Raw genomic sequence first — 20,719 nt, forward strand, 5'->3', positions numbered from 1 at the left:
ATGATGATCTTTTTAATGACGTCCTTTCTGTTGCAGACAAGGAGAGCTGAGGTAAAGGTAGCACTGCCTTGGGCCACAGTGTTTTAAGTGGGAGCCTCTGTCATCATCAACATCTGTGATAAACACCTACAACATGAGACATGTCCCCAGATAAATGATGGACAGTTGTTGATATGAAATATTGATTAATAAATGGATTTTGTCAAAATTCTTGTTAGTTTTCATTTGTAATTTGTGGTTGATTAAAACTATCATTAGGAGGACACAGTGCAGGGAGAGCTGCTGGTATGGAGGTGATGACATCATTCTGAAGGTAGAAATCAATGTTAAAACAAAGTCATGTTAAAAAAGGCCACTTTTTTTTTTTTTTTTTTTTTGACGTAACGCATCAGGTCACTAAAGTCTCACTCTTGTCATTTTCTGAAATTTGGCAGCTCTGTCTGAACTAAGAACCCTCCACTTTTGTTTGTTGATTCTGTTGTTTAAGGACAACTTTAGTTTTTAATTTAGCACAAACACCTCCTCATTACTCAGTCTATGTTAACCACTTGTTTAATGAAGTTCCTGCATCTTTGGACTGGACTCATGAAGAGCTGAGGTCTCATTTGTCTTTGCACCATTTACTGGTTTAGGACGATTGAGCTCCTGATGAGGTTCAAACACTCGTAGTTTACTGGGTTTGGAGCTCATATGACAAACTGCTCTGTTATTGCAGGTTGTCTTGTGTAAGACTGTCTGCTTTTAGCTAATGAAGAGGAAACCATCCTTTTGGTACATTTGCAGAGATTCTGAATTAACATTCCCTATTTCTGCCTAATAAATAAGTAAACAAGAGCATCCAAAGAGTGCAAACATCCACCAAGTGTCAAATCTCCTCTTTGTCAGATATTGTCAGTTATCTGGGTCGGTGATCCTGATTATGGTTCCATGATCACTCACACTTTAAAGATCCATTTTTCATAAAATTGTGATGAAATGCTTTATCTGGATCTGATGAAACTCAGTGGTGTATTTGATGAACCAACTTCATATACAGTAATTGAGTAAAATTTCATAAAGAATCTCATCACGGATTCCTTGATCTTTCAAACTGATCCAGAATCAGTATATTGATCCAGATACCCTTCAACATTTAATAGAATCCTCCTATCTTTGGTTAAAATTTGGCAAATTCCATTTAGTTCTTATGATGTAATCCTACTAACAAACAAATAAATGAATGCAGGTGAAAATATTACCTCCTTTGCAGACGTAACTGTTATTGATACCTGGATTTCTTTGAAGCCTGTGGATCTCCTTCAGTCCTACATTTGGGTCTACACCTGTCCTTTCTTAAAATAGATTCAAATTATTATTATTTTTAATTTTTATGAATGAAGTGAATCTTTCAGTTTAGATTACAGCTTTTTACATGAAGAACATCCATCTTGAGGATCATCAGGTTCTAAATCTTTGTACTGATCATATTTGTGGATCATAAACTTTATTAAGATAAATAATGTAAAACAAAATGAAAAATGTCCTCCAGGGAACAAATCTCTCCCCATTGAGCTTCGAGATATTCATACAGCCTCAAAGATTCCGGGTGTGTCACTGCCTCAATGCTTTCTATTGAACTTGTCGCCATGGAGACCAACATCCTCTCCCCCAGAACCCAGAATGCATATCTCCATCTTTTCGATTCCCCTGCATGCATCACAAAAAACTTTTATCATTTTCAAACAACAAACATAGCAGTTGTAATTTCCTTTCTGCAGAGCTTTGAGAACGCTTCATTTTCCCTCTCAGGCAGTTTTATTTTACACATGGAGATTCAGTAACGTCTCAAAGGAGAAGAAGCATGTGTTTTACATTGATGCTATTCAGGGTGTATCCCACCATTATGTAAGCACAAGGATTCACCAACAAAACCTTTATTTGTTTGTTTGTTTGCAGGATTACGTCAAAAGTACATTATTTAACCTAAGATAGACCTTACGCCATGGAAGATTCCTTTAAATTTTAGAGGGGATCCAGATCAATATACTGATTGTGGATCAGTTTAAAAATCCCTATCTCTCATAGATGGTGAGATTTCAATAATTAATACCTCAGTTCGTGAATATGTGATCTATATAAAAATTTCATACACATCAGAGCTGGATTGTGTATTTTACTGCCTTTTTTTTTTTAATGGGGTTGTCCACCAGTGGGCCTTTATAATTATATGTATATATACTGTATATATATATAAGTTTTCATCTGTTACTATTTTGTGATGTCTTCAAGCTCCTCCCACACTGGCTGGAGGCTGGCAGGGCGTCTGGAATACTAATATTCTATATTACAGAGGTGATAAACGTGGGTCCAGCTCTGCCTGACGCCACTCGTAGCCAGTGTGGGAGGAGCTTTCATAGCTTTCTGAAGTTTTAGTTCTTTCTTCCACCAGCTTATGGCTGATTTGTGCCACTAATCCTCTTTCGTAGGTAAAGTCCTTGATGGAAAAGATAATCAAATAAATTGTAGTTGTCTCCCTTTCCTCTGCAGATATCAGTTCACTCTCTCTAATGATAAACTGTGTATATCAACTGTACAAACAGGGTCAGTGAAGGCATATAAATCTTTGCTAAAATAAAAGGTGGGGGGAGAACAGCAGCGTTTGATTTATGGGGCTACGTTCACTGGAATGGCTTTACCAAACTGGCTTTATCCTGTTTAGTGTGTCTCATACTTTAACACACAATTATACATTCTTTACATTCTTTACATGCAATTCCTCTTATTTATTTATTTATTAATCCTTCATTTGGTGGAAATTATTTCAGGAAGCAAAAGAGGCTCCATTTCAAACTGATGCTTCAACATGTGGCTCAACAGTATATATATCATATGACACGTGTGTGTGTGTGTGTGTGTGTGTGTTCCTCAAATATCTCTGTGAATCAGGCTCAGACTGACCTGAGACTTTCAACATGGCTGCTGCAATGATACCGTTAATAAATCTATATAATCTCTATAAAAGCAAAGATTTAATAAACGCTTTACAAACTCCGTGTGCATCTAAACTGACGGTTGTGGATTAACGACACTAAACGAGTCCAGACTGAGTCTGTTCTGGTCTGAGGAGATCCTGATTTGTGAGGACAACAAACTGGAATCAGAATAGATGAGGTTCAACTCCCTACAGTGTTCTTGTTAAAAGCCAAACTATATGTAAACACAATATTTATCACTGTACACATTTCATAACTAACTTAAATGTTTCTGACGTCTCACCTTTAAACACAACCTCATTTAACATCCATGAAAAAGCTACTGGCCCCTCCCACTTTATTATAGTAATATATACTTCCTACGGGCACTGACCTAGTATAGATAATAGATAAATGAATAGACTTAGTTTTATTGCAGTGTATTTTTTGTTCCCTTTACAGCAGTGTTTCTCAAATGGGGGTACGTGTACCCCTAGAGGTACGTGATGGCACTACAGGGGGTACTTGAGAGAGAGAGAGAGAGAATGGAAAATAAACAAATAAAGAGTCAGTGTTGGTCCCACCCCAGGCGTGGGGTGGACCTTATATTTACAAAATGAGATTTAAAATATGTGTTATCACTCATTCATTCCTTCATTATGATCTATAGATGTTTTTAAATAGTTTTCTGAGCTAAATGTTGTAGTCGACAAAGGACGGACTAGGATTCAGAAATAAGAGAAAAGGGGACTAGAGCCTAAAACATTTGAGAGCCACTGCTTTACAGCATAGAAATACATTTACAGACAAATTAATACAAAATCAGGCTGCAATAGATAAATATGAATTAAAGTGTGTGGCTTATTGTTCATTGTAGTGTGAACCAGTGTAAAATAACTGAAGATAAGCAGCGTGCTCATAAACCTGATTATATATACATATATATATATATATATATACAGTATATATATATATATATATATCCTCTTTTCCTTTGAACTTTTCTAGCCGCTGCTGCTGAAACCATTTAAAAAAGGTTCAGTGAGAGAAACGCCATCAGGACTTTTATGCAATTTGTGACAAAAGATGAGTTCTGCTTTATGGAAACTTTAAAAAGCTCTGATGCAACTTTATGCAAGATGCCATTTAATTGTATGTCTGGTGCCAAATTTAGTCTGTAAATCAAGAGGAAAGTGTTTGAAACTTTACAAAACACAAGTAACATTTCAAAGGTGGTCACAATCCTCAATGTAACCTAGTGCCCCCCACTGTCTCACAGACTCTTTTAAAGGTGAATGGACTCAGGGATTGGGTCTCAGCCGTGATTCAAAGCACTCTATAAATCAGATGAGCTGACTGTTTTAATGCTGCTTTGAGCACCTGAAGGTAGACGTCCTGTGGACGTTAGAGAGGTTTATTTAAGCCATTATACTTTAAGATGTAATTCATTAAATCCTGTGGTACCTTTTATTCTGAACACAATTTGTATTTCCTCTGTGCCTGATATAACCAACAGATGTTTCTGCATCAGATACATTTGAATGAATGTCTGTAGTGTTGTGGTGTTTAATGAGTCCGTAAAATTATGTGCAATTAACATAATAACACTCCAGAGAAAGATTCAGGTTCAAACTAGTGTATCATAATACATCATCGTGCTCTACACTCTCTAACCTGAGGAAAAAACATGAAACTGAAGATATGAGATTTATAGGCCTCTTTTGAAATATGCCTGAAGCATGACTAAGCATTGCATTTCCAATTTACAACCTTGACTTTATTAAATTCTAAAAACAAGCCCCAAATATCTGCTCTGTTTAATTTTCTGACTGAGTCAATCACAACCCTAAGAATCAAACTTTATGACCTGTGATAATAAAGAAGCACAGCAGCTAACAGTGCATACATTTACCTGCATTTGATTCACCTGACTTTTAAAGCACAGTTCTATGAGACGAAGCTATCACGTTGTGTGGCACGAGCTGCAGCCAAGACTTTATTAAATCTGTCACGCACAGCATGAGATCCAATTAACCTGTAAAACTACCGCTAACACCCAGGAGCGCCGTGCAAGAACATTCAATCACCTGCAGATATCTGTGTCACATTTCAATCCTTTGAGTCTGAGCTTTTTCATATATATATATTTATATTTCTTATAATATATCTACCATAGAAGTCTTTAACAAGGGGACTGGTGACAACAATTGGCTGGTGGTGGTGGTTAGTTCGGTGGTTTTTGCAAGAAAAAAACATTAATATGTGTCGTAAACTTATTGTACTACATTTAATGTCAACATAAAACAACAAATGCAGACATGGATAAAAATCAATGTAAAAACCAACACTGATGTCAACCGTAATCAACATTTTGAGATTGACATCAGTATCAGCTCTACTCTGTTTTTGCATGTTTCCACTGAAAAAAGTACCTCCTCCTTTAATACCTGGGGCTGCTTTTTTTAGTACCTCCTTTGTTCAGGTTCAATAAAAAGCAGCCTTGTATGAAGGTCAATGTGAGAGCTTGTAAAATGTGACGTTAGCTTGTGTATAAAAAATCCACACGTGAAATAAATTTAACGTCACAAATGATGGAAAAAATGCATTAACCGCTTGACCACTGGATCAGCTGTCAGCATCTAGATCCTCATCTCTACATAACGTTAACCTAAATATAAACAAAGAGAATCACTCTCCATCACTATTTATGTTATAAATGACTCTAACAATCTGTGGAGGTGAATCTCAGCATCCTGCCTTTACAGTGAAGAACAATGACTTTGTTTCAGTCATATCACTGGCTGCTGCGCTAAGAAGACACAGCCCACTGTCTCCAAATCCTCGCTTCTGATTGGTCAATCACACACACGGGGGAGCGGGGAGGGGAGGGGCCATTTCTACGAGCATGAATCAGTTTTGCTACAAACGTCTCACAAAATGTGTTGCAAAACTCAAGCAGCTCAGATTCACACGAGAAAAGTAGTTTGTGTTTGTGTAGCGATAGATTAGAGACGTTATAACCAGTCATTTACACAAGTAAATAAAAACATGAATAAATGTTAGATTACAAGTTTGTAGCTGTAACTTTATGTGTAAATATCAGTGCCTACATTTTTCCTCATCATTTGTGACATTAAATTTATTTCACGTGTGGATTTTTTATACACAAGCTAACATCACATTCTACAAGCTCTCACATTTTGCAACATATCTACCTTCATAACTCTGGTCTGAACATGTGACGTAGGCTCAGGGCAGACACTGATTGGTTCATAGAATCATCACAGCATAGAGTCATCAACTCACGCACAGAGGAACATTTGGCCGCCATTAATCTTGTGAGGATGGCAGCAAAAAAGTGCGATCTGTGGAGTCTGGCAGTTTCACGTGTCAGGATGGTGCTCAGTAGAAACGCTCTGGAAAAACAGAAACAGGTCTCGAAAGCGAAGAGTGCGGAGCCGCGTAGAGCCGATACCGCCAATGGAACTGCACCAGAAGTGGGTCGATTCAATCGCCCATATCTACGAAAATGTTGAAATCCCTCAACTAAAGGTGTTGATAGTTTAGGTGGGTTGCCACAAGCTCCTCCTTCTAAATATTTGCTCCAACACTGAAATGTTTTCAGTCATTTCCTTAAAAAAATCAATGAATTCACCAATAAATGACTTGTAAGAGAGCTGGAATACATTCTCAGCCTTCCGTGGTAACCAAACAGCCCCATGGAATGATGGAACCTCCTTTAATACTAATAGACACTTGTTAAACCTCATCACCAAAAAATCAGGCAACTTCAGTTCACGACCTTGTTTATTAAACTGAAACATTTGTACAAAAGAAAAAACAACCCTTAAGTTAAGGACAAATAGTTGAATCTACCAGTTGTGTTGAGCATCAGAACAGACTCTGACAACACTAGCACCTGCTCTATGTATCTATCTCTATGTTTTCTGCCTGCCATCAGTGCTGCTTTTTATAAAATTCACTGATTTCCTGTTTGATGTCTTACTTTGTTGATAAGAGCTACTATTTATGTCTTGTCCTCTGACAACCTGTACTGACATTACAAATTCCTATTATATATAAAATCTACTTTATGGCTTGATTTGGTTATTGGTGACCAGCCAGAAGATATCCAGTAGTTAGGATTTATTTGAAAGAACTAAAGTCAGAAAACTGAACTTCAAATGTTTTATTTTATTGTAAAGTGTAGCTTTATAAAACCTCTTTCCTTTCACCAACAGTAAGTTGTGTCGCCTGCAGTCCACCCTCCACCCTGATGAATAAATAAACACATTGAATCAGGCAGACATGTAGTTGGTAGAATTCCCTGCTGAATGTGAAGGAACGCTGTTTACTCATCCAATCACTTTATTCCTCCTTCTTTCTGAACTCCATAAACATTTTCCTGGGTCTGGATTCACGCGTTGTATTTCTGAGCACGAGCTGCTTTGTTTGTTAAAGTCAGATATGTAGAAAGATGGATGATCAAATGCTGCGCCCACATTTCTAAAGTCTGATTTCTTATTTCCTGGTAACATCAAAATCCATCCACTGCAATTAGGGGCGGAGCAGCAATTTGAAAAGGGAGGGTGTTCTAAGGGTAGGGAAACTCCCTATTTAGTTTTTATGATACTCTAATTGAAAATCAATGTATTTTTGATTTAAATTACTATAGTATGCAAATACATTAACGTCAAGTTTCATTATGTACATTGGAGTACCTGTTATTGCTTCATTAATCAAAATGATACATGTGAATCACACAACACACAATGATATGTTGATTCATACAGTAAATATCTAAATAACTGACTAAATAATACAAACATTCTAGATTGTTGCAGTAAAAATGCATCAAGTTACAAAAGATAACATTACTTTAAATCCACTTTACGGTGTTTCACTGTTAACTCTTTGTTTACCTTTGTCACATGGCTGGCTGTGATTGGCTGATCACCATTCAATTAATCTAACTGGATCAATATGTTTTCAACAATAAATCCCTCTGTAAAAAGTGACAGAGATGATTATTTATTTATTTATTTATTTTTTTTTTTTTTGTTTTTTTTTTACCTTGTCTGCACATGCTGTCGAAGGTTAACACTACAAGAAGTGCAATCTTTTGACAGCAATGCATATTTTATTATTGCAATTAAATAAATTTATTTATTTCATTGCATAATTGTGACCGTCACCAGCCCTCCCTAGGGAAGGGTAAGAAATACTTTATTAAAGGGAGGATGTAAAAAAGAGAGGGCAGTGTTACACCAAGGTGAGGGGTTGGAGGGGGGTGGGGAAGTTAACAGGGAAGAGGGATACAAGATAGGATATGGAATGGGTGAGGAATAGTTTTAAGTGATGCGATGTGAAATTGTGGTTGTGTATATTGTGTTTATTGTTGTGTTGTCAAGCCAGTCTGGTGACCAGTGTGTGGTTTAGGAATAATGGTGGTGGCTGTGAGCAGAGGAAGAGGTGAGTGGAAATTCCATAAAACAGGTATTTGGGAACAACGTGTCTGTGGTTGAGCCCAGTATGAGTGTTATCCCACAGCCCAAGGCCAGTGCATCCATGACAAATGTATTTCCAAGAACCGCCACTGCAAAACCCAAGAGCCGCCCCCGGGCCCGAAGAAGCAGTCAGGCCAGCAGCAAGAGCAGGCAGCCTAAGGGCCCCCGGCGACCACCCCACGGCCAAGCAGTCCCCCGAACGCCCCCAAGATCCCAAGCCGAGAGGCAGCCATCGCCCCCCCATACACACCCGAGAAAGCCCCAAGGAGCCAAGGACCCAGCGCACCACGCCACCGATCCCACCCCCAACCCCCAGACCCCCCACCCCATCGACCCCCCCACCCCCCCACCCCACCCCCGCGCCCAACCCCCCGAGGGGAGGGCCCAGAGAACTCCCTGCCCGAGGCCCCAGCGGAGGAGCCGAAGCCCACGCCCAGCAGACGAGCAGAACCGCGCCGAACAGGCAGCCAGTGGGCACCCGCCGGCGAGCCCAGAGCCAGCAGGGGCCCGACCCCAGGCCAGAAGGACCCGGAACGGATGCAGCACCAGGAGCAGCCCGCCCAGGGAGGACGACCACACCCCAAGCCGCATAAGGCACCAGGGGGCCGCTGGGAGTCTCCCCGCCGGCCCCCAGGCACCCCAACCTAGCCCCCCACGGCGCCCCAGATCACCCTTCACTGATGCCGCCCGCGCCACGAGCTTCAGTTTTTTTTTTTTTTTAAAGCCAGGGCCCCCTCCAAGGGCCAAGCCAGACCGCCCCGCCGGGATGTGGCCCCCTATTCCGGCCCCCGACACCCTACCTCACGGGGCACTGCCCAAGCAGGGGCCGTACCAGTAGGTACGCAAGGGCGCGGCACGCGCCACCCGCCCCGAAAGACCCCCGCCAGGACCGGCCCGGCCAGCAGGCCAAGCACCCCGGGCCCCAGGAGCACCCCCCGGGACCAGGACCCCCCAAGGGCAAGCCCCCGGGCCAAGCCCCCCGGGACGCATCCCCCACCCCCGCCCGGGACCCGGCCACGGCCCAGCAGGACCGCACAGCCCCGGACAGCCCACGGCCAGCAGCCCAGGGCCCGCCGCCCCCCGGACAGCGCCAGCCACGGAGCAGCGCCCCCCGCCGGCCCGCGAGCAACCGGCGATCCCCACCGCGGGGACGGAGGCACCCCAATGGCACACATCAAGTGCGGGACAGCAGCCCCCAGCCAAAGATGCCCCGGACCCACCCACCAGTCCGCAAACGGCAGGATAGACCCACCAGGCGGCCGACAGCAACCTCCACCACCGGAACAGCTAGCGCCGCCCCCCAGTAAACAGCATGATTATTTTATGAAAGTGTGGGTGTCTCAGCACCAGGATCCCCCACAGGGATGTTGTAATCTTCCTGGAACGACATCATAACAACAAGGAAGTAAATGACACGTGTTTGCTTTGAACACATTTATCTTTAATCTGATTATGGGTTTGTTAAAGTATCTGTTATTCAGATTTCATTTGGTAATGTTTATAACAAACTTGCTGGGGTAAGTTGTAACATTTATAAAATGTTACTCCAAGCTGAACTTGACTAAATTCATGAATAAAAAATTAGATTTTAGTAATTATTATTATTATTATTATTATTATTATTATTATTATTATTATTATTATTATTATTATTATTAAGGCATGCTTAAGACTGATTGGATGGTAGCTCTCAACATTTTAAAGAAGGCATCAACATTGTTTAGTTGTTGAAAACAGTTTATATTATCACAATTTGTCCATTTCTATTATTTCTAAATTTGAGTTTGACAAACACATTTTATACAGTTTTAATATTATTAATGTTAGTGTCGTTCAAGTTGTGCAGCCTACTCTGCAGAATTAAAGCAACATTAAATGTTTAAAAAAAAGTTGAATGAAAAGCTTTAATTTTTGAAGTCATTGATTCTCATTATTTCATAATTACATTTATGGTATAGAACTGACCCAGACTATGGAGTAAATGTAAAAAAACTCTTCTTTTATTTGAGATGAAGTCATACATTTTCTGATTGTGTTGCACAGTCATTTATTTTCTGGTCCATTTATTAACAGACACTAGAATCTAGTTTAACAGTTTGAAAATAAAAAGAATAAAAGAGCTCAAAGTCAATAATGTTACCATTGTACACACACACACACACACACACACGCACACGCACACGCACACGCACACGCACACACACACACACACACACACACACACACACACACACACACACACACACACACACACACAGTAATCTGAAGAGATGAAAAAAAGAACTAATAACATGTAATAAAAGGACATGAAATAGAACAACTGGGAATAATAGAATAAACACAATAAAGAAAGAAAGTCTATAGATTGTAAGAAGTGTTAGAATGAAATAAAGTGTTGGAGCTGAACCTGTTAATAAGGTGTTATTCATTCTGAGCTTCTGTAAAAATATAATGACAAATATCATCACCTGTACTTTATTAAAGAGGAGCTCTGACACTTTTATTGGTAACAGTAGAAGTTTTAAACGTTAGTTTAAAGGCTTTTGATGCTTTTTGACAAACGTGTGACTGAGATTATTCCTCTATTTATCCAAATTCTCTTTGTTAAAGTTCTGTAATCTTTGGCATTTTGACAGATAAAGATTTTTAACAAAAGTTTAGAAAAAAACATCAACTTTTCTTCTGATTTCTTGATTAGTCAGCAAACACTGAAAAACTGCTTTATTAACTTCCAAATTAACAGCAGCTTATTATTAGAAGATAAAATACTGATTATGTTTGCATAAATACTTCCCCTTCTAAATAAAAGCATTAGATCTTTTTCTCAGGTAAATCCCTGATATTTGAAAATTGGTCAGCGACCCTTTTTTGGGTCCCGACTCATGAGTTGAGAACCTCTGTTGATAAATGTGATCATATATTTCTATGTCTGGTGTACTTGAAGTTTAGAGTTTTATGCAATGAAATAAGATACACAAAAAGTATGATCATATTGTGTTACATTTTGTTATTATTCTAGTACACTAACCTTTATCTGAGACTCACAAGTGATTTAAAATGCTCTTTATGAACATAATGGCTGTACATTATGTACAAATGCCAAACTTAAGGAAAAACTTCTTCCCTACAATGATAGACCTTTAATTTATGATTGTAACAAATATTTATCTCAGTTACTTTAAGGATGGCAGCATTTAGTTAAGTTGTTTTATGTTTATTTTTATTGGAGATGAGGAAATATCTGATAAAGTCATGCACATTTTAATCTATAAATGATGTTTAAGATTTGCAGTGTTATAACAGGTTTATGTTCGAAATGTAAATATCCCACAAAACACTCAACAAATCAACATCTGATGGGTTTCAACATTTCTTTTATAGGAAAATGAATGAAATGATAAACTGATCGTACATGGTTGTGATTACTTATCAACACAGTTATTGAACAGCTTTTACAATAAAGGATATAGATATTTATCATCAAAAAGTACAAAAATGTGCCACACCTACACCGTACTACACACACCAATGAACAGCAACTTATATGTGGTTTATATTCTTGAAAAAACTAGCAATACTGTTTACAGTTACTGTAAAGCTTTAATATTCAAGTCTATTAAAAATACATGATCATCAAGATGTGAAACAGCCATTTGAAAAGCTTCTAAAATCACTTTATTTTCACTATTTTATTGTGGTGATATGCTACACATTTATATGACAGGAAACTTAGAGGAACATGATTTTATGTTTTTCTGCTTTGGATCCGAAGCTGTAATTAAATAACTAGAGGACACGCCCATTTACGCCCATTTAGAGGATTGACTGTTAGTGTAAAGTCACATAACATTTGTAGATATAGTTCATTACTGCTAAATGTTTGTATTTAGCCTATGACTCATCACTACTTCCTCTGACCATGTGACCATCCATTATAATAATGCTAATAAATATGAAAGCTGAGCAGATGTTTTCTATGAACTCTCAGATTTATGCATTTCAACACTTTAACATTCATATTCAAAAAGAGGATTTTTCTGAGTCTTACATGAGCAGAACATTTCTGGAAAAAGTGAAAAACTAGTGATGTTTCTGAAACTCCATAAAGAGCATAAAACATATTCAAACTTCAAGACTGTCAGAGAATAATCATGCAGCAGGTTCTGGTTCACATGGATTCTGCAGTAGTTTTATTTCATTTTTATTTATATTTATTTATTTTTAAGAAATAGGAAGTCCTGTAACAAATATTTGTGTCTCACCTTTTAAAAATGTTGAAAATGAAAGTTGCTTGTGATTGTTTTGTTTTGGGTTTTTTTTTTGCTGCTTTGTCGTGTAATTTAGTTTAGAGATTATTATTATTATTATTATTATTATTATTATTATTATTATTATTAATATTATTAATAATAATAATATTTAGCCTTGTTGCAGCTCCTATCAGGGTTTTTCTTATCTTGTCTCAGTTAAATGGAACTGGATCCTTTCCTATATTTTGACACATGAATAAGATACAATATTAACCTTTTTTTGCATTAAGCCACTGGTGAGAAAATGTCATTTAACAACTTTTTATAAAAACTCAAACCAGTGGTTCCCCCCCCCCACACACACACACATACACACACACACACACACACACCTTTATCCAACTACAACATTTAGCTTATAAAACTATTTAAAAACATCCATAGAACATAATGTTGGAATGAATGAGTGATAACACACATTTAAAAGAATATAATTTTGTAAATAAGTGACATAAATTTCATTTTTTATTTAGTGAAGTTGTTCACAAACTGACTTCCTCTAATTTATGGTGGAACAAAATGAATCAGTCTCACATTGTCACTTTTTTAAATTGATAAACTACCAGAGCTGAAACATCTCACAGACATGAACATTTCTCCCTGGTTGCATTTACGTTCCAGTCCATGATGAACTAAAAGCCTTCTGTGGTGGAATAATGAGGATGACCCACATTAGCTTTCTGACCGAGGTACAGAGCCAGGGTAGAGAATGACAATTATAGCACAATATGATGCCTCAGACAGACGCTGTGCATTAAATGATATTCACAGAGTTAAGGAGGTCATAAACTACGAGGATTAAAAGTTAAAAAAAACTGTTAAATGCTTTGAGGAACTCTAAGCAGATGATGATGATGATCTGCTCTAACTCTGAAACACTCACATTACCAACACTGATCAAAATCACTTTGAAATTTGACGAGACATAATTCATAATGACGAGGGCAGAATGTCATTGATCACTGAGATAAAAAAAGACACAAAAGCTGCATGAACTATAGCAGCCCCTCCCCCGTCCAACTATAACATTTATCTTAAAAACATCTATAATCTCATTTTATAAATAAATGAAAATAAACAGTATTTAGTGCAGTGGTTCCAAACCTTTATGGATCGTGACCCCATTTTTATATCAAGAGTAGTTCCCCCTGTAGTGCTATTGCGTACCCCTAGGAGTACACGTACCCCCATTTGAGAAACGCTACATTATAAGACTCAAAAAGTCTAATTTGAAAGGAATGTGATAGTGTAAATGAGGAACATTAGTTCTAAAGAAGTAAAAGCTCTGATATGCATAAGTCACTTCTTCAAAAGTTTGCATTTAAAAACCAAAAATACTCAGAGTGTCTCCCATGATTGTATTGATATACGTACAGTATATATATTAGTGGGCTCATGTTTAGAGCTAAAAACTCAATCATATTCCAAACAATGAGACCCTTTAGATGGAATGTGTTTATCTCGTCAATGCTCAGTAAATAATGACGTTCTTCTCTGTGTCTCTGCGTCTCCATCCATCAGTGTCACAAAGAGCTTCTGCTGAACAATCACATCCTGTATTTTATCACACACACATTTCAATCCTCCCACTACGACCACAGTCTGCACCTACTGGTGAGACTGCAAGGGCAGCACATCTAGATTAGTGCCTTGCTGAGGGGCGTCTTGATGGATGCATTCAGATTCCAGGTCCAGTTATTAAGTTTCAAGCCTTCCAGACATTAGTTTGTTTCTAGTCCGACACAGGCTGTGGACATTTATTTTACAAATTACAGCTAAAATCTAACATTTTTCTCCTTGAATGTATACAGTAGAGAACACGGAAGAATAAAGACAATCCAGCTCAGACAGAGTTTTAAAAGCTCTAATCATCAGGATTAATGTTTAATTATGTTTGTTAAAAAGATTCCTTTGATAGGAATAGCTAATATTAATGTTATATAGACTGGTTTTGAAGACAACAGATTTTTTTTGTGTGAATAGTGCACTCAGTGCTAATCAGTAGCTGCGTTTCTATTTCCCTTGGAAATGTGCAAAATCTAAATATCGCAATAAAAACTGAAATGAAAAAAAAAAACACTCAAATATCGCTCAAAGGTTTTGATGCTTTCATGAGGAGGCAAAAGCGCCATGGAAACACTTGTTCCACAAATACACGCCACGGGACGTGACGTACCGGGTCACATGACCACTTCTCTCTCAGATAACATGACGTGGTACGACATTTCTTATCATTAGACTTAATAATGACACATTAGACGTGAAACGATGAATATGTTCTAAGGAAGTTCTCAGCGTTCGTCTTTCTGCAGCAAAGTCTCACGGGATGAGACTTCGCATGAGTTACGAGGCTCCTCCCCCAAAACATTGTTCAATGGAAACACGTTCAAAGAACAATTGTACTTTGTTGACTTTTAAAAATATTACTTTTATTTTGCAGAAACACAAACTAAACAGAACCTGACAACAATATTCTGTTGCACGATATATCGTCCCACCTTTATTACTTTGCATTAAAAGCACATTGATGTCCTGCTGGTGTTTATAGGTTGTCTTTATCATCATTCATTCATTCTTCTTCTGACTCACTCTGTTGCTACTTATCTTCAGCACCCAATGGGTGTCACTGTGGGGGAACACCCTAGATGGGGTGCCAGTTCGTTGTGTTCCACAGATAAACCATTCACGTATATGAGCTATTTCAGAATTAGAACTACATTAAACATACATATAGATATTTTGATTAGATCCACAGTTGGTTTGTGAGTGAATGGTTGAATAATGTAACATATTGAAGCACTAGCTTAATTATAGGCACTAGAGCTTTAAGAAAAAATGTCTTTAATTAGAAAACATGGCCTTTTCTCTGACCTTTACTTATGTTGTAATATTTATCTGATGCTTGATTATCCATAAGTTGATTAATCATTTATTACTTACATATGCATGTAGTATGACTTGTGGGGATAATGAACCTTAATAAACCTGTGAATGGAACAGTGTCGCTGCTTCACAGATGACTTAGCAGGGATTCATGATCACATGTAACAACTATTATCCTTTATTCTGTTAATAATCAGGGACTTGAAGAACTGAAAACACGTGAACATTTTTAGTGAACTGATGACGTCCTGTCACTCTGACTACATTTACCAGAAAGAACATGAGCAGGATGAAAAGGAAATGATGAATTAACTGGAATTTGCTTTTTGATGATGAGATATCAAAGAATATTGTTTTATTCTATTTAAAAAATACATGAAATAATAGCTGTTACTGACCAATGGTCATAATGATTACAGATAACTAAAACCTTCATTTGCAATATATTAAAGTATTTTCACTGGACTATTTCAATCCAATAAAAACACAGTGTTTGCATAGTTTAGGTCAATTCTATTTTATAGTGTTGTTAAAGCCACAAATGCTGACTCAGCTCTTTCTCTGCTTTAGAGACACTCACTCACTTGTTCTTCTCCACATGGATTTTATCTAAAATGATGAAGTTCACAGGCAGCACTGATCATTTTTAAATTACAAAACAAAAAAGAAACAGTTCAAAATAACAACAACTTGGCAAAGAAGCTTTTATAAAACAAAGAAAATGGTGCTTATTTATTCACACCTTCATTTCCATAGAAATGCACATAAACATAGAGGGTTTGTTTGTTGTTTCAATTCACTGAGAGAAAACAAACATATCAAATTTTTTTGCAGTGTTTTTGCTGAAGCTGCGCTGCCTGACTTCCTCTGATATCTGATTCAAATAATAGAATCTGCCAAGAAGGAGTTTTTTTTTTTTTTTTAATAAAGTCTTTCACAATGTTGACTTAGAGCTGTCATTGTCTTTCTATTTGCCCTTTGCTGCATCTCACAGGTTCCACAGGAGCTTTTTATGACAGAAAACAAAGTGATACGTACAGCAGATGGGTTTTCTCCCTCAAATGTATCAGAAATCATGAGTAACATCATGAAATATTAGCATTTTGTATCATTCATGGGGACCAGCAGCATGTTCATGCAGACATGTCATTTGGAAACTTAGGTCTATAGACTTTCTCCTGCTAAATGGTCAATGTTTTATTTAAATGATATGGAATTAGGAAATAGACGAGGAATTTATTTATCTTTATTTGAGATGGAAAATATGACAGATTGTGAGGAGTTCTTTCAAGAATGTCAGCATTAAGGGATAGATATTAGATAGATATGACTAATGTTTAAAGATTACTTTATCATCATATCAAGGAAGGAAAATGTATCCATCCATCCATTCATCCATCCATCCATCCATCCATCCATCCATCTATCCATCCATCCATCCATCCATCCATCCATCCATCCATCCACCCATCCATCCATCCATCCATTCATCCATCCATCCATCCATTCATCCATCCATCCATCCATCCATCCATCTATCCATTCATCCATTCATCCATTCATCCATCCATCCATTCATCCATCCATTCATCCATTCATCCATCCATCCATCCATCCATCCATCCATCCATCCATCCATCCATCCATCCATGGACTTCAAAGATAAAAAATAGTTAAAGGTAACACAACATTTTGCTGTTTTTCTCAAACACTTTGTGCCACTGATCAAGGTTTTTATTATTTTTTATAATTTAAAATAAACCATTTATTCTCCAATAGTCTCTTTGTTCATCCCAAAGTAAATTCCTTTGTAGCTAGAAAAGATAGAAATGCATAACAATAAAACATTAAAGCAGGCAGCTTTTATAATTATTATTACATTTTTTTTTTGTAATTATGAAATTATTAAAAATGCTACACTAATACTTTACACGGGTTTAATTATTTATTTCTATTTAATTAAACAGTGATTTGTGAAGAATCTTTTATTAAGGTTAAGGTTTTTCTTTTCTCTCTAATGAGATTTGACAGACCTCCCAATGTATTGATCATGGTCTGATAGAGTGATTGGAATTATTCTTAATGTGAAATGAGATGTATTTTGTTCTCATTGAAACTGAAAAATAAAAACAAAACGCTGCATCTGTTGGTCTTTTGTGCATCAATAAATATTAGCAAAGACTGAAATGAAAAAAATCTTATTTTCTTGGGTTAGTACACGCTCCCATGAATGATTATTCTGTGTATTTTTGATGATCCTGTGATTCTCATAGACACAAATGCAACCATGAGGCTTGTGTGGAAGGCCGTGGAAAAGACGAGATGCTTCAGGAAACGATCCATGCTGCCATTCCTCGGCTTCCTGATCACCTTCCTGCTCTTTTTCAATCTTTACATGGACAATGAATATGTGCTGGTAATTGACTAAAACTAATCATTTTTGGCTCATAAATTTGATTTCACCTCGGTTTCTACACTCACTGTAAACTATTACAGGGTTACAGTGAATTTGCTGTGACACCAAACACTCAAAAATGTTTTTTTTTAAAGTCTCTTTGTTTAAACTAAAAGTAAAACTAAGTGGGTTTATCATTAAAAGATCAAAACTAAAGACTAAATACACACTTGTTGCTGCTATGTGGTTTGGTCAAATGCATTGTTCTTTTCCTGATCAATTCTCAATAATTCTTCTGTTCTTAACATTTCAGGATGCAGAAAAAAGAAAACTGGGAGAGACGCTGATGCAAACTTCAAACTCTGACAGATACGTCCATTCCTTCAGAGATCTGTCTAATTTCTCTGCAAACATTAACGTGACATATCGCTACCTGGCTGGAATTCCGTTAACAAAAAAAAGTAGGAATCACTGACTTCATAGAAAGTATTTTAACAGTAAAAACAAAGTCATACGTATTAAACAGAACTAACATGCTGTTAAGTTTTCCTTTCAACTGAAGTTTTTAAATTGACCCCATGAGTCAGTTTGTCTGTTTCTGGGTCTGATTTTGTTGATCTGACCCTAAAACACATTATCCAACAACACTGAACTATCTACTTAGTGTGTGTCTATAGCACCCCCACCTGTTTATTATTATTATAGACACAATAGATCTTTGGCCGATAACTCGTCATTTGTCTGATTTTACCAACTGGGTTTTTGTAAGTTTAACAGTGATTAATTGGCAAAATGAAATGTTTCCAATTCATAACTATTGGAACAGTGACATCATTATCAATACAGTTTATATCAGCCCTATAGCACCCCCTGCTGTTAGTCATGGATACACTGACTCCGAGGGGTTAAACTTATGCACCCTCACTTGCATTTTCTTCATGAAATGCAGTTCATCTACTTCTTACTAATTGAGTTTTTTGGTAAATATAGACATAACTTCAAACGTCTCATGACGCCCACAGTCTCTGACCTCAATAATTTGATTTAATAGATAAACATGTACAAAAATCAAGGATCATAAATTAATATAGGAACCATTCAGGAACAAACACACGAGTGGAGAAGAGACAATCCTGTAATATACTGGGATAGAATACAAGCTCTCTTCTTCTTCAGACTGTTACTGTAAAATAACACTGGTGTGGTGGTGTCCTTCAAACTGGTGGACTCTTTGGAAAGAAGAGCTGGTACAATAAAGTGCCATCTTGTTTGTTAGCCTTCCACAGAGAAGTGCCTCCAACCTCTTCTTTTCTGTTTAGGAGAATATCTGGACAAGCTTCTCATTGTGACGGAACTTTGTTCTATTTGCAGAGTTTCTCACCATCGGCTTGTCTTCAGTGAAAAGGAAAAGAGGAAACTACCTTCTGGAGACGATCAAATCTATCTTCGACCAGTCCAGTTATGAGGAACTGAAAGAGATTGTGGTTGTGGTCCATCTGGCAGACTTTGACCTGGCCTGGTGTGAGAACCTGGTTCAGGAAATCTCCAGGAAGTTTGCTCACCACATCATTGCTGGACGCCTCCTCGTCATCCAAGCTCCAGAGGAGTACTACCCTTCTCTGGATGGGCTGAAACGGAACTACAACGACCCGGACGACCGAGTGCGGTTCCGCTCCAAGCAGAACGTGGACTACGCCTTCCTTCTCAACTTCTGCACAAACCTCTCGCACTTCTACATGATGTTGGAGGATGATGTTCGTTGCTCCAGAAACTTCCTGACAGTGCTGAAGAAGGTGATCACCTCTAGAGAGGGTTCCTACTGGGTGATGCTTGAGTTCTCCAAGCTGGGTTACATCGGGAAGCTGTACCACTCCAAAGATCTGCCTCGTCTGGCTCATTTCCTTCTCATGTTCTACCAGGAAATGCCCTGTGATTGGCTCCTCATCCACTTCAGAGGTCTGCTAGCCCAGAGGGACGTGATCCGTTTCAAACCTTCACTGTTCCAGCACATGGGTTACTACTCATCATATAAAGGAGCAGAGAACAAGCTGAAGGACGATGACTTTGAAGAAGACTCCATAGACATTCCTGACAACCCTCCTGCCAGCCTCTACACTAACATCAATGTTTTTGAGAACTATGACCCCACCAAGGCTTACAGTAGCGTTGTTGATGAATACTTTTGGGGGAAATCACTGTGCACAGGAGACTTTTTTCTCATTATCTTCAACAAAGCAACAAAAATCAGCAGAATAAAAATAGTGACAGGCACAGACGACCGACAGAATGACATTCTTCACCATGGCGCTCTGGAGGTCGGCCAGAGGTCGATGGAAACCAAGCAAGGATGGCAGTGTATGTCATACATCACATTAGGGGAGTTCAAAGCTGGAAGCATTGAGGTTGGCAAAGTGGACCACAAGATCGGTTTTGACATTGAGTGTGTGAGAATAGTTGTTACTGCAGGTCAGAGTGAATGGCTGATCATCAGAACTATCAGTTTATGGACTGCACAGCCAACAAATCACTTTAAAACAGACTACATTTTTAAATGAGTGTGTTTGTGTGGGAGCATTAGAGTTTAACCTTGGGGCTTTGTTTTCTTAATTTAAATCAATCCATATTTTCTTGGATTGCTCAAAAAGACTGCAGTTTGGTTTCAGTTTGTTGTGG

General features: G+C 38.0%; 1 protein-coding gene across 1 annotated transcript in view; it reads left to right on the forward strand.

Moving 5' to 3' along the window:
* Positions 1-20,719, forward strand: part of LOC114465317 (alpha-1,3-mannosyl-glycoprotein 4-beta-N-acetylglucosaminyltransferase C-like) — a 37,440-nt gene extending 16,721 nt beyond the window's left edge. Inside the window, exons 3-5 of the mRNA XM_028450245.1 lie at positions 17,925-18,067; positions 18,360-18,507; positions 19,418-20,719. Coding sequence (XP_028306046.1) covers positions 17,939-18,067; positions 18,360-18,507; positions 19,418-20,601 — 1,461 coding nt within the window. The 5' untranslated portion in view covers positions 17,925-17,938 and the 3' untranslated portion in view covers positions 20,602-20,719. The remainder of the gene's footprint in view (positions 1-17,924; positions 18,068-18,359; positions 18,508-19,417) is intronic.

This window comes from Gouania willdenowi, chromosome 6, assembly GCF_900634775.1.
Source record: "Gouania willdenowi chromosome 6, fGouWil2.1, whole genome shotgun sequence".
NCBI classification, from domain to species: domain Eukaryota; kingdom Metazoa; phylum Chordata; class Actinopteri; order Blenniiformes; family Gobiesocidae; genus Gouania; species Gouania willdenowi.